The sequence below is a fragment of the Beta vulgaris genome, chromosome 2, assembly GCF_026745355.1.
Source record: "Beta vulgaris subsp. vulgaris cultivar EL10 chromosome 2, EL10.2, whole genome shotgun sequence".
NCBI lineage: Eukaryota > Viridiplantae > Streptophyta > Magnoliopsida > Caryophyllales > Amaranthaceae > Beta > Beta vulgaris.
The window spans coordinates 51,147,880-51,161,894 of record NC_079203.1 but is presented as its reverse complement, the minus strand read 5'-3'; the positions used below and the strand labels follow the sequence as shown (position 1 = coordinate 51,161,894).

At 36.2% G+C, this 14,015-nt stretch overlaps 2 protein-coding genes across 6 annotated transcripts; one reads left to right on the top strand and one right to left on the bottom strand.

The window, feature by feature from the left end:
* Window positions 1-225: 225 nt before the first annotated feature.
* Window positions 226-6,235, top strand: LOC104907095 (phosphatidylinositol 4-kinase gamma 6). Of its 5 annotated transcripts, none has more exons than XM_048639435.2 (4): window positions 226-554; window positions 1,641-2,128; window positions 2,211-2,261; window positions 3,745-6,235. In XM_048639435.2, the coding sequence occupies exon 4, from the start codon at window positions 3,988-3,990 to the stop codon at window positions 5,788-5,790; it is 1,803 nt and encodes a 600-aa protein (XP_048495392.1). In that variant the 5' UTR covers window positions 226-554; window positions 1,641-2,128; window positions 2,211-2,261; window positions 3,745-3,987; the 3' UTR covers window positions 5,791-6,235. The 5 variants fall into 5 exon arrangements, with proteins under 5 accessions (XP_048495392.1, XP_048495391.1, XP_010694275.1 ...); XM_048639434.2 differs by having other exon boundaries at window positions 1,598-2,128; XM_010695973.4 differs by lacking the exon at window positions 1,641-2,128.
* Window positions 6,236-7,473: 1,238 nt separating this feature from the next.
* Window positions 7,474-12,493, bottom strand: LOC104907116 (calcium/calmodulin-regulated receptor-like kinase 2). The gene is made up of 8 exons (XM_010696003.4): window positions 12,255-12,493; window positions 11,142-11,507; window positions 10,197-10,350; window positions 9,587-9,713; window positions 9,430-9,512; window positions 9,282-9,353; window positions 8,004-8,207; window positions 7,474-7,893 (listed from the first exon to the last, which is right to left on the bottom strand). Exons 2-8 carry the CDS (start codon window positions 11,447-11,449, stop codon window positions 7,606-7,608), a joined length of 1,236 nt encoding a protein of 411 aa, XP_010694305.1. The 5' UTR covers window positions 11,450-11,507; window positions 12,255-12,493; the 3' UTR covers window positions 7,474-7,605.
* Between the last annotated feature and the right edge of the window lie 1,522 nt (window positions 12,494-14,015).

Below are 14,015 nucleotides of genomic sequence, written 5' to 3'. Positions count from 1 at the left end.
TGAATGTAAATCAAGACAAAAAAATCCAAAATTTTCCACCCAAAAAAAAAAAGGGTGACACTGACATGGAAGAATATTTAGACACAATGAAGTAAATCACACTTTTTCTAGAACATTCTCACTCAACCAAAATAAAAAGGGTAAAATCGGAAACTTCAAAATCAACCCTTTCACAGCCCAAGAGCTAAATAACATCACTCTACCAAATCCTCCCAACAATTTCATTCCACGTCACCACATACCACCGTAATTTCCGGTACCACCTACAAGTGTCATATTCCCAAACGCCACGTAATAAAAAACTACATTATTCCTATTTTTATAATTCCCATAATTTCTTAATTTACCATTTTAACCCTACAGAATTTTCTTTTTCAAAAGACCGTCTCTTTTCCTTCGCGGGAGACAGGAGAGTGAGAAAAAAAAAATATACGGCTTTGTAAATGAGAAGATCTTAGCCGTTGATTTCTTCACTGTCCTCAATCTCCACCGTCCGTTTACTGACGGTGATCTTCTCCGGTCACCGTTTTTTATCACCGTGCAATTTTCCGCCGGTGAGTTTCTGTTTCTTTTTAATTTATTAATATTTGGATTTATAACTGAATTTTTTTTATTTTTTTAAAAAAGAAATTGGTAATTTTTCTTTTATTTTATTGGCTAGTGTTGTTTGCATAAGCCCCATTTAATTTAATTTTATTTTTGGAAGTCTGATTGTATTCGCATTTTTTTTTTTGCTTTGAAGAAATTAAGATTCTTTTCATGATCTTGTTGAATGTTGACTATGTTTTGTACACAGATTAAGGTAGCTTTTAACAAGTTTGTGTATGTTATTATTATAGTAACATTTGATTATAGGACTGATATATCATATATGCATTAGATTATTGGGTGTATTTTCGCTGAGAAAAACTTGATATGCATAGTGGGTGGATTTGAGAGAGTATTTTAGGTGTCTAAAATTAATTACAGTGACATTTTTTGGTAATTTTGAAGAAAGATTAGGGTAAACTTTTTCTATAAATTGTTTAAAAATACATTTTTTTTCTCTATATAAATAGTTACATATCGCACTTATTAGTTACTTTAGTTAGGGAGAGCTTTTTGTGGGAGGAAAGGAGGGATTTTACTAATTTGTTGCTTGTGTTCAATTTGGCTTGTATGCAGGTTTCTTTTTGTAATTTTTGCTTATCGATAATTAGATATATTTTAAGGTTTAAATTAATGTCTCAGTACATGTGTCTCAAAGAAATGGGTAAACTAATAAAAAGCGAAGGGAGTAAATTTGTAAAGCTTTCGTCGTAGCTCAATGTTGACATTGAGTTGGGGAATGAAGAATTGAGAGAGAAAATGAGTGTATGAGTGTGAGTACTACTAACTATAGAACAACAGTAGAGTGAAGAGTAGGATTTAACTTGGACCCTTTGTCTTGGGACAAATCTTTCTTGGTGAATGCTAAGTTTGAGCTAGTTAAGAGGGGTTATTGTCATATACTTGGATACATTACTATACATGCTACCCCCATTGCCTCATTGTCATCTCCTTGATTACGACCTTGTACTAACTCTAATTGATCTAAAAGCTTGATGTCATTTCTCAGGTTTTGATTAGTGATTTTGTTCCTGCCATCTTCTTTGTAATAGTTTTAGGGTGTGGGGCTCAAACTGTTTGAAGAAATCTGGTTGATTGCCTTTTGGTGAAATGAGGTTGTGAATGACAAGATCACTTGTTGGTCCCACAAACAAAGGGTGATGGGACCTAGAGTTGAACAATTTAATGATGGATGAAAAATTTGGGAGTGAAACTAATTTGTGATTTGGAAGAGAAGGAACGCGTGTTAATGCTATTGAGAAGCTAGAAGAAGAGGAATGATATATACTTCCTCCGTTCTTTTATTACTGTAACATTTCCCTTATTTGGAAGTTTAATATTAATTGTAACATTACTAAATTTGACTATGTTTTCTTTCTATCTCTCTACTTATCACATGGGTCTCTTTTTTCATCTCTCTCTATCTCTCATATTTCCTTAAAAAATGTGCAACCCTTATATGTTGCAATTATTAAAGAACGGAGGAAGTATTTTCTGTCTATGCTAAAAGAGGAGTTTAATAAATTCACAAGATAAAGAGGTTAGTAAACTGTGGTGAATGGAGTCAGTAATAATGTTTAGTTGATCTTTAAAGCTGTTACAAGAAGAATTTTGATTTGCAGTGGGACTTATCTGCTAAGCAGGACTTTGCAGTGGAAAGTGGTCAACTTAAGGTAAATTTCTGTGTTTGGTGAATTATGTGCAAGAACTGAGAAGAAGCGGGATAATGTGGTTTTGATTGTTTGATTGGGTGCAGAAGACCTAGTTGGTTGTTGGAGGTCATAAAATGGTAAAAAAGCAGGAGCTTTACACTTGTAGAAATTGTTTTTGGTGAATGTGGTAGAAATTTGTTGATTTACTTTGTGTTATAGGGGCTAGATTGTTGTAAAGATCTCCTTTGATTGAACTTTTTCTTCTATGTCAGTGCTTATAAAATTATAAAGCCAAGATGATGAAAAAAATTTCTATTTGTCTATACTGAAGTTGGTTTCTGCCTGCTTGCTTAGTTGGTCCAAGTAAAGAGGTAGTTTTGGTGAAGTTGTCAAAGGTGAGTTGCTGATATATGTCTCAGGACTCCTGAAAGACGAAACAGGTGGTTTAGCACAATTTTGTGTGTTTGTGGCTTTGTGGGACTGGGGACATGCGGTAAAGGAAGTGGATTGTTGGTTATAATACGTTTGTCGATGAGTGTGATATGGTATAAAAATTAGGTTTCTGTCCATATAGCTTCTCTATGTCACAGTCGAAATGGCAGTCCATATCTACATTTATAATACTGATTTGTCCTTGCATCATGATTTTCATTAGGGATGCATTCTTCTTTTTCCTAGGGGAGGTTTGTGGGGGGGTATTTATGAGCATTTGTAATTTTGGTGACCAACGACAGAAGATATTATAGGAGTACAAGTCATCTCAAATACGCAGTAGCCATGGATTTCTTCTATTTCTTGATTCTTTAGGGTGCATCCTTGAGAGAAATGTTCCTTAAGCTCTCTTCTTACCTTAGCAATAAATTAAGTCGATTCATGAGTCTGTTATTAACATTGCGGCCAATCAACCTCAATACTGATAAATGTAATCATAATCAGATAACCACAATTCTGAATTTACTAACTTAACGCCAGTTTGGGATTTGAGATATTGAAGAATGGGATGTTTTCCTTCCTATATTTTATTTTTTGGTGTGAAGATACAATATATGGAAAAATAGTGTGGTAACGGGGTGATCCTTGCACAATATTTTTGTGTTATTTTTTAAATTTAGTTATCCAATGGTTTGAATAAATTTCTGGTCTATTATGCTATTAAAATTGGTTCTGAATATGGAGAGGATTTTCAAAAATGGAGTAAACAACAATTTCTGAAATTTGGAGGGGCCATTGCTGTTTGCCAGTACAGAAGAATGTACATCCCAAGTTCCAACATATTTGTGTATTTTTATTCTATTTTTTCTCCTTATCAAAATGGTTCCCAATTTCCACTTGATTTTACTATCTTATGATAGTTGTTGAGACTTTTTGGACATAAATCAAGCAATCTTCCTGTTTTTAATGTTGTTTGTTCTTGTTATTGAATGAAGCCATTAGTTTGAGTCAAAATATTTCTGAAGAACAATATTAATCTTGTCATGAATTGTTGAATTTTGTTTTACCTCAGCTAGTCACAAGACCTGGAAATGTAATTCCTTCACTGGGATATATGGATGCAAGTTGATTCAGGCTGTTTTAACTATGTGCATTCGGAACTTGATCTTCTCATCTAGGTTGTCAGCTTCGTCGCTGGTGTTTGGTGACTGCTACAGAGGACAGCTCTCTGCTGCTGCGATAACAGGAGCTGAAAATTTCCCATCCCTGTCTTCTTTTCATGTTTCTTAGATGTGAGAGCTCCATAGTGAACTAGATGGCAGCAGCAGCAGCATTGAGAAGCCGCCCTCTTAGTGCTGAATGCTTCAACAGTAAGACAATGGAAGGTAGCCACGGAGTAAGGAGACGTGTCTTTGTTCAGACTGAAACTGGCTGTGTATTAGGAATTGAGTTGGATGGAAGTGAAAACGCTCATAGTGTGAAGAAAAAGCTACAGCTTTCTCTTAATGTCCCAACTGAAGAGACCTCGTTGATGTGTGGAGATACTGTTTTAAAAAATGATCTCAGCACAGTCAGAAACCATTCCCCGCTTTTTCTTACTAGAAATTGCCTGCACCGAAGTTCGTCTACACCATGTCTTTCTCCTTCTGGTAAGGATCTTCATCAAAGAGATGAGAGCAATCCAATAGAAGTCATAGGTTGCTCAAGTCGTTTTCCCGGGACAAAGCAGTTGGTCAATGATATTGTCGAGGCCATGAAGAATGGAATTGATCCTATCCCTGTGCGTAGCGGTCTTGGTGGTGCTTATTTTTTTAGGGGTTTTAGCGGTGAGAATGTCGCCATCATTAAGCCAACAGATGAGGAGCCTTTCGCTCCAAACAACCCGAAAGGTTTTGTTGGAAAAGCGCTGGGTCTACCGGGTCTCAAACGTTCAGTTCGGGTGGGTGAAACGGGGTTCAGAGAAGTAGCAGCTTACCTTCTTGACTATGATGGTTTTGCTAATGTTCCTTTAACTGCTCTTGTGAAGGTAACTCATCCGATTTTTAATGTTAACAATGATGTGGTAAATGGGAATGGTCACCAACCAAAGGAGCAAATGAGCAAAATTGCGTCATTTCAGCAGTTTATTCCTCATGACTGTGATGCTAGTGATCACGGGACTTCTAACTTTCCTGTTTCTGCTGTTCATCGCATAGGAATTCTAGATATTCGCATACTAAATACAGATAGACATGCTGGGAACCTTCTTGTCAGGAAGTTTGATGATGGGATTGGTAAGTTCAATCAGGTGGATTTGGTTCCTATTGATCATGGCCTTAGCCTGCCTGAAAGCTTGGAAGACCCTTACTTTGAATGGATCCACTGGCCGCAGGCATCAGTCCCTTTTTCTGAAGATGAACTTCATTATATAGCTAATCTTGACCCATTTTATGATTCCGAAATGCTAAGGGAAGAGCTACCCATGATTCATGAGGCTTGCCTCCGGGTTTTGGTCCTTTGTACAATTTTTCTCAAGGAAGCTGCATCTTTTGGTTTTTGTCTTGCAGAAGTTGGTGAGATGATGAGTAGGGAGTTTCTTGGTCATGCAGAGGAGCCGAGTAAGCTAGAGATCATATGCATTGAAGCTAGATCACTCTGGCAAGGTTGTGAAATGATGGTAAATACCAGTTCGAAAGATGAGTATGAGTTTCAATTTGATCTAGAAAGTGAGGTTACTACTAATGGTGATTTAAGCAGAATTTTCGAAGACAAACTGTCAATTCATAAGAACTCTCATGAGAAAAATGGTATGACTTTCCTTTCCAAACTCGAGGAGGGTGCTGAAGAATGTCTGGAGCTAGCTGAAGCTACTACTGAGTCTGAGACTCAAAGTTGGATGGGCCAAAGTGCAGTACAACCAGGAGGATACCTTTTTGGTACATCACCAGGGAACGGGAGTGCAAATGAGCTTCTTCCAAGGAGTTCAAGCTTTGTGACTCTAGCGGATATGAACGAAGAAGAATGGTTAGTGTTTCTCGAGAACTTCCAGAAGCTTCTACACCCGGCATTTGTTAATCACAAGGCAGGGAGGACAGGTCAAAGGCTTATGCAAAGGCTAGGGACTTCATGCAAGTTCTGAAATGCTCTGAAGCGTGGATACTTGTGGGACCCAGGCTTCCCGAAGTCTCAGCAGTTTCTGCAAATGAAGTCAGAATTGGCTGGAACCTGAATGTGCTAATGAAGTCAGAAATGGGCGGAACGTGAGGCGTCCCTCGTATCTTCTTGCTACATAGCCGAGAGCCTGAGACACCGAGTATTTGTAGTTAATCAGAAGTTGATTGTAGGATATGGTGTTTCAAAATGACTATGTTCTTTTTCAGCTTTGAATTCGTCAGCAAAAGGGGATGGTTGGCTTTGGGTGAGTGTAAATACGTTTGCGTGTTTGCTTGAGAGTTGTAGTTGTCAGCCTGAAGAACATAAGACCTCTTTCTTTTTTCAGATCTTCCTTCTGCTGAAGGATGTCCCTGTTGATTGTCAAAAAAAGGTGATGAGGATGTATTAACGAGTACTTCGTTTATTGTGTATCTTTTTACCTGTGTACTTTTGGTCATTGCTTGTTAGCAAGATGAAATGACCTACCTAAGACTCTAAGAGGGAGGTAGCAAAAATCCCTCAAATGAATCCCATGAGATGAATCAAATGAGATTCAATTATTCGAACCACAAACCAGTGGTTGAGCCGGGGGTAATGTAGCTCTCCCGCTGTCTCAACCTTACGGTCTGTTGCATTAACATATGCACTCCAATGCAGAGCCACTCGGTTTTACTTCTGCATGACTATATTTTCATACTCTGATGATGTTAGCTGTTTGTTTTAAAATATATTCTATATGCAGTGTAATCTATGTGAATTTTAACTTAATTGTTGCGACTCTTTACATCTTCAAGTTCCTTAGATGTAAGATAGTAAGATATTAAAATTTGGTAGATTTAATTAGAGAATTTTAACTTAATTGTTGCGACTCTTTACATCTTCAAGTTCCTTAGATGTAAGATAGTAAGATATTAAAATTTGGTAGATTTAATTAGAGAAGTTTGTTCGATCTAAATGTCCAATGTTAACCCAATTAGAGAAGTGTAGTATTCATATTCAACATATGATATTGCCACCATACAAACTTATGCCGTGGCCATTTAAAGATTATTCATCTTATCAATAAAAAAAAAGGGTTCACAAACTTTGCTTTCGATGCATATGTATGCATCAGAGGTCGTTTAAACTCTAAAGCATTAGACATTGATGTTCCATATACTTTTTTTAAAGGGAACGTGATGTGTAAGTAATTTTTTTGATGCTTTAGGTGTTCTGCATGCCATTGCTTGTAAAAGTTGTCATTCCAATTATTTTTTATTCTACTATAATGAAAATATAAGATTGTTACGCTTTAAGGATCATGAAGATAATTTCATCATTCTTGTTGAAGATCTTATTTTCTCCCACTTGTGAACTGGTAAGAGAACGCAGAAAACTTTGTTACGATTTTTAAAAGCAAACTAATTTTTAAACACAAACTATGCTTCGAGTAATTATACTTTTTATTTATTAATATTTTATTTTAATATTATAACATCAAACATTACTTGATTTAGTGGTTAATACTTAGTATGTAAGCTTGAAATTATGGGATCAAATCTTATACGATGTATTTTTTATGTGGACATACTCGACACTTTGACGATCCAACATGAATATGGACATTCGACAAGTATCATGCCGAACGCATACTCGAGTTTGCATAGCATTAGCTTATAAAACGAGTGCATTTTCCGAGTTTTGTTAGTGATTGTCATAGATCATCAAACTCTTGCTTCTTTGTTCCTTCTAAAATGCATTTCTTCTTTCCTTGTATACAATATAAACAAGCTTCAAACAAAATTCAGTGCAGCAATGCGTGTTAGTTATCTATTATTGTTTTCAACTCCACTTGTTGATCTTCAATCCTACTCATTATTCTAGAAAGATCATCTCCAGCAAAGGACATAGTACCCCCTTTAGCAAGGCGTCTCTGTTTTATCTTCATTATAGCTTGAGAGATTTCCCCACTACTTGGCCGCTTCCTTGGTGTCTTGTGCAAGCATCTGAAAGCAATTTTAGCCAAAGACTTTGCTTCTTCGGCATCACATCTCCCAACTAGTCGCTTGTCGAGAATTTCGTCAACTCCGCCATCCGTGTCCATCATTGCCTTTTAAAAATACATGAGCAAAGTTTCTTGTCAAATTACCTGGTTGTGCAAAAGAGATCAATTTTTGATAAGAAATTCTGCCCTTGGCGTGGAAGAAAAGAGGGACTCACAAGATTGACATAATCCATCAAGTTCTGGTGTGGATGTATGGCAGTTATGAGCTCAAAGAAGATAACTCCCAAGCTGTAGATGTCACTTTTTAAACTGGACTTGCTTGTAGAGATATATGCAGGATCCATGTAGCCATATGTACCTTTGAGGCTAGATTTACGCCCGTCATAAACCTCTTCCTTAGAGAGCCCGAAATCAGCTACCTATAATAACATAAGCACAGATATCGTTCTGGTGAATATACTGCAGGCTAGCAGTGTTTCTATTACACATAGATGACAGGTATTTCCTGTGGAGTGTCCTCAGTGTTCATTGATAATCTACATTGTACCCTTACCTTCAAAGACTCCAGTATAACCTTTACCACTTTGTTGAAAAATCCACATTGTACATTTGTACCTTACCTTTCCAAAGTTTCCAGAATATCCTTACCGTTTCCAAAGTCTCCACTATGGCTTTAGAATTGTCTCAGTGATGCCCCTATCGTTTATCACTAAATAGATTCTGATAGCAAGATCTTTTATGTGTTCTCAACTCAATTTTGGGGTTTGCACTTGATTTAATCAGCTAAGTTTCTTGTTATAAGGCGGGAATTTAACTTTATCCGATTATTTCATGCTTTCTTGTTGAATTTAACTCTATCCGATTATTTCATGCTTTCTTGTTATAAGGCGGGAATTTAACTTTATCCGATTTAAATTAGCGGTTTCAATCCCCAAGGCTAAATTCGAATACATAAGACATCTCCATCTATTGGTTTCTATTAGCAGAAAAATAAAGTTCGACTATGAAAATAGTTAGACACTTCTAAAAAAAAACCTTGGGGGTATTTTGAAGTACGAAAAAGGTAAAAGTACACTGTAGAATTTCAACAAACTAAACGACGCCCTATAGAAGAAACCTAATTATTAATAAGATGGCTCATTACATATTTCGTGAAGACGAAGGGTTATGCACTGAAAACAAGGCCTACATGAAGTACAGTCAATTTCAAGTTTTTGCTACAAATGAACATGTATACATTTGTGGATTTAGAATAAAAATGCAATAAGCATTTACGCTTCTGTATTAAGATCTTCTACGGATTACACTCCCAGAACCAAGTCAAAAGTCTTCCAGGGACATGCAAATTCATTTCTCTTATGACTCACTTATTCACAGTTTCAACCAGAAATCACATTGTTTAATACGAAGTATGATGAGGGATCACTGGAATAAAATACTGTATTATACATGATGAAATTCCAGAGAGTGAATCTCAGGGATTTTACTCTCACCTTTGCTCTCATAGAGTGATCCAGTAATATATTAGCACTCTTCAAGTCCCGATGTACAACCGGTGGAACAGCCTGTTGCCACAATATATATGATCAGGAAATTGGAACATAAATGTATGATAGAAGTTGTAATCAATATGTAACGTACCCCCTCGTGAAGATACTCAATTCCATGCGATATATCAAGAGCTGTTTGAAGCCTCTCATCCCAAGTCAATGCATCTTCTTCATCTGTCATTGTTTAACAGTAGATGAGCTATTTGAATTCGATAAAGACTTAAGTAGATGGGAGGGCCAGTACTAACTGTATAATAGCTTTTCCAAACTGCCATTGCTCATGTACTCGTATATTAACATGTAGTGCCCTTTATCCACACAGTATCCCACCAAATTCACAAGATTTCGGTGATGCAGTCTACCTAACAGAGATACCTGTACAAAGACAAATTTAGTTGCAGAACCAATCTTCCAGAAATCAATTTATATACATTGGGCTTATAAGTGGGATAAACTCTCCTCCTTATTGTCTTACACAGGTAAGAGGATTATTTCGCCCACATGTGAGTGTCCCACATTGGTGAAAGAGGAGAGACTAAACCACTTTATAAGTCTTGAATTAAAATCTTTCTTTCTTCTTTTATACATAGTTAAATCATCTATTAGTCTAGCCAAAAACAGCATTAATTAGACAGATAGAAACGGACCAAAACTTGTAATGTTAATAAGTAATTCAATATTCCCAGATGAAGATTCGAAATGCAGTCATGAAGTTTGATCTTGCTACTATGATCGTTAAATTAATAAGTACACATACAATTTTTTGAAGACCATAATAGAGGCGAAACTGCTCTATCCAATTTGATTCAAAGCAAGGCCTGGACATTATCAAGGACAGGTCATAGATCGAGTCCTTACCTCAGTCTGGAACTCTTTCTCACCCTGCCTCGAGTTGGAAGCTAGCGCTTTAACCGCCACCACTCCACCTGCTGGCATTGTTGCCTTGTATACCGGGCCAAATGATCCCTCACCCAAAACAGTTGTGAAATTCTGAGTTGCCTTCTGTATGTCCCTGGTATTAAAATAGACCTGTTAAGATAGCCATTGTACATTGCTCCTTAGAAAGAACTATTATGCTTATGGCGCTATATCATTGATCAAGTCATAAATTCTAATTAAAGATATAAAAAAAACAAATCAGAAATTTCTGAATTAAGGGACTGTAACAGAAAGTCTTATAGAATCTTAATTTTCGAATCAGCTAAGAGACTAAGCCTTCATAATTTCCATAAAAAGAGTTATTTTGCATAATTGCACCATCAGGAATAAGAGTTTTTTACAGAAACTGATCCCGAAGATATGTCATCAGAGATGGGTGTTCATTTTCTAAAATGATTATTGTTTCATTATGAGAAATGGTGGTTGTCAGCTTGCAGGTTGATGGTTGACCTATTCTTTGCTGATGCATTGCATTGTCCCAGTAGGATACTGATAGGCACCATGACCAAGTCAATCATACTTCTGACAACAAAATAAATACAAGAGGCCCATGTCGTATCGGATAGCTAGGATATTTTCATTGCCTAATGTTCTACCTATCAAGTATCAATGAGAAGACATGCTCTCTTCAAATACTTGATTTTCAAAACATTGATGAATTATTAGTTGTCTGAACTTCCATCATCCAATAGAGCAAGCCAAAACAGTAAAACATAATAGACAACCAACTTTTTTGGGCCGAGAAAGGTGACGATTAAATGAATGACCAAGGTAATATTCCCCCCACCCTTCCCCAGATTTCATGAGAGAAGCATCAAGAAACAGAACATTGTAATGCAACACTTACGGCCACCAAAAACCTACTTGTATGAGTAATTTGGTATGCCGGAAACTGAAGTTGTTCGATCTTTAGTATGATGATTCAACCATGGTGAGCTCTTGGCTGGGAAATCTGGTAGAGGGACAACAACAGAATCTGACAATGAGGCACTTGAGTCAAGGCCCAGGCCCTGGCCATTCTTGCGGATAGGGACATTTGCTATGCTGTGATTATCAAAATCTAGGCGCCTTTTGTACCATCGAACAACAAAAAACACCACTGACGATATCAAAGTACCAAAAAAAACTCCAGCACAGGTGCATATGATGGCCAACTCAGTCCTACTAACCATGCTTCAAAGTTTCTAATTGCTTAAGCGATGAGAGCATCTTAAACTTCTTTTAGGCCGACTGCATGAGAAATAATATGTGAACTAAAATAAGGGATTGATAAGAAAAGATACATCTTAAACTCAATTGTACTAGATAATGCTTGATAAATTGATTTCTATCATCAAGAGAAAATGCAAAAATTAACAAAATTACACTAAAACCCAACATCTTTACAACAGCAAGTTCCCCTTCAAGATTATCATATCCCCACAAATACCTTTCTTTTCGATCTTTAAATAATTATTCATCATAAAAAGGCCTTAATGCAAGTGAACAAGGAAGAACAAATACATCCAAAATTTTCACTTATTCCTCATGCTTTCCTAGATTCAAAGGCAGCCCTAATTGTACATCAAGAATGATTACAATGCAAATAAAAATTACCACAAATGGCTTCAATTCAAACAAATTCACTGCTTAATTAACCAAACAATTTCTGAAATAGCAACTAATTCTTTCCATTGTAACTATTCATATAAAGAACTAGAAAGATTAAACAACTACATACCATAAAATCAAACAAAAAGAAAAACAAATTGCGCAAATCAGACATTAAAGTACATAACAAAGATTTCATAGAAGTATATACATATATGCTCAATAAGTGATAGAAAGTAAGTTATTCTACTAAAATGGATCAAAATTTGAACTGGGTTTTGCACAGAAAACAGAATAACATAAAAATGATGATGAATAATTCTGAAGAATGACATAATTTCAAGAGCTACATTAATAATAATAAGTGTTCACTAAAAAAGTTCTTACCACATCAAGAAGTGGATGAAAACCCAGAAAGATTGTAACTTTACAATCCCAGAAATTTGATTTGTAGAAATTGGATGAAGTAGTTGTTTTGACGGACTACACCAAGAAGAGAAGACTTGACTGATTCTCAATGGAGTTGGTAGAAGTTTTTGTTTTTAAGTATAAAAATAAAAATGGTGAAAGAGAGAGAAGTACTCTAATGTAAGTAGCATAAAAGAAAAAAAAAAAAAAAAAAAAGAGGGAATTGGCTGAAACGACGCGCTTGTGTGCAAATTATTACAGGTTGAGGAGAAAAGGATGAACTGTGGGACCCAAGCCACTTGGGTCTTTGCGAGCCCCACTAGGAGTGATAATGAGCTCGATTTGTTCGCAAACAGTTCGAGCTCGGCTCGGCTCGGTCAATGTTCGGTCGAGGTGCGGCTCGTTGTAACTCGACTTGAATTTGAGTTTGACTCGAGACCTTAACGTTATGCGCAGCTCGGCTCAAAAAGTTCGTGAAGAGGCTCGATTATTATTTTATATATAAAAATAATATTTTATAGGTGTATATATGAATTCCCTTGCTAGGAGGGAGAAATCTCCCTTGAGACTCGATCCCAGTATCTTTGGGATCATAGATGATGTCAATACCATTGGGCTATCACTTGCTGCTCGTATATATGAATACATTTGTTCTATAATTTATACAATAATGAATTTGTAGTATTATTATTGAAAAAATAAAAGCAAAGATTAAAATATTCATAAAAATAATAATAAAGAAGACAAGTAAATTAAGAATAATAATAGGTCAAGCTTGTTCGTGAACATCTCGATAACAACTCGGTCAATGCTTGGTCAGAGCTCGAGTTGTTCATAGCTCGGTTTGTCAAGTTTCGAGCTCGAGTTCGAATAAATATAAATGAACACGAGTCGAGTTAACAAGAGTTCGGGCTCGACCGTTCAATAAGCACCCTTAAGCCCCACAAAATATCCATTTTCGCTTAAGAGAAATGAGTCGAAGTGAATTGAACTGAATGGAATTAGAGGTGATCATAGGCTGGATCGGATCAGGCTTTGATAAAATAAAAAAAAGTGCCCCGTTTTGGGCCAAAGTCTCGGGCCAAAATTTCTGCGCCAAACCCACTAATTAGGCTCAGGTCATGTATGCTTTTCGGATATTTTCGGGACGAGTAAAAAATTAGCTTACTTTTTTATATTCAAGTCATTTGTAGATTTTTTCCACCTAACAATCAGGACGGACCCGACCGTCGACCTAATAATGCCTAAAACCCGCCCACGTTGATCACATCTAAATCAAACTGAAACTGCGTCTAAAAGTATGGGGCCGAATCTTTAGATGGATACGTAGATATCTAATTTTTTTTTTTTTTTTGAGGGGATAGATATCTAATTATTATAATATGAGATTGTAGGGGATTTGTCTTTTTAATTTCAGATCTAGATATTTGACAATTAGATATTTAACCTTATTTTTTGTTAAAAAAACTAAATCACTGTAACTGGATCATTTTTTATCGTTTACTATCAGCTATTGGGTCATTTTTTTCAAAAAAATAAAGTTATTGGGTCATATTCTCTCATAATATAATAACTAAGAAGGTACGTATTCCCCAGAAAATGTCTCGAATGGATGAATGGATCTACAAACTTTTACCACAAAACTGAGATGTATGGTACTCATGGATATTGGCATTTTGCGTTGAATGGATATAAAATTTATTCGAGCGGGATTGTCACATATATAATCTCTTTATCTTT

Coding starts and splice junctions, on each gene's coding strand:
- LOC104907095 (XM_010695991.4), top strand. CDS start 3,988: ATGGCAGCAGCAGCAGCATTGAGAAGCCGCCCTCTTAGTGCTGAATGC.
- LOC104907116 (XM_010696003.4), bottom strand. CDS start 11,449: ATGGTTAGTAGGACTGAGTTGGCCATCATATGCACCTGTGCTGGAGTT. Junction 9,513..9,586: donor TTTGGAAAAGCTATTATACA/GTTAGTACTGGC, acceptor AAACAATGACAG/ATGAAGAAGATGCATTGACT. Junction 7,894..8,003: donor TGATGGATTATGTCAATCTT/GTGAGTCCCTCT, acceptor TATTTTTAAAAG/GCAATGATGGACACGGATGG.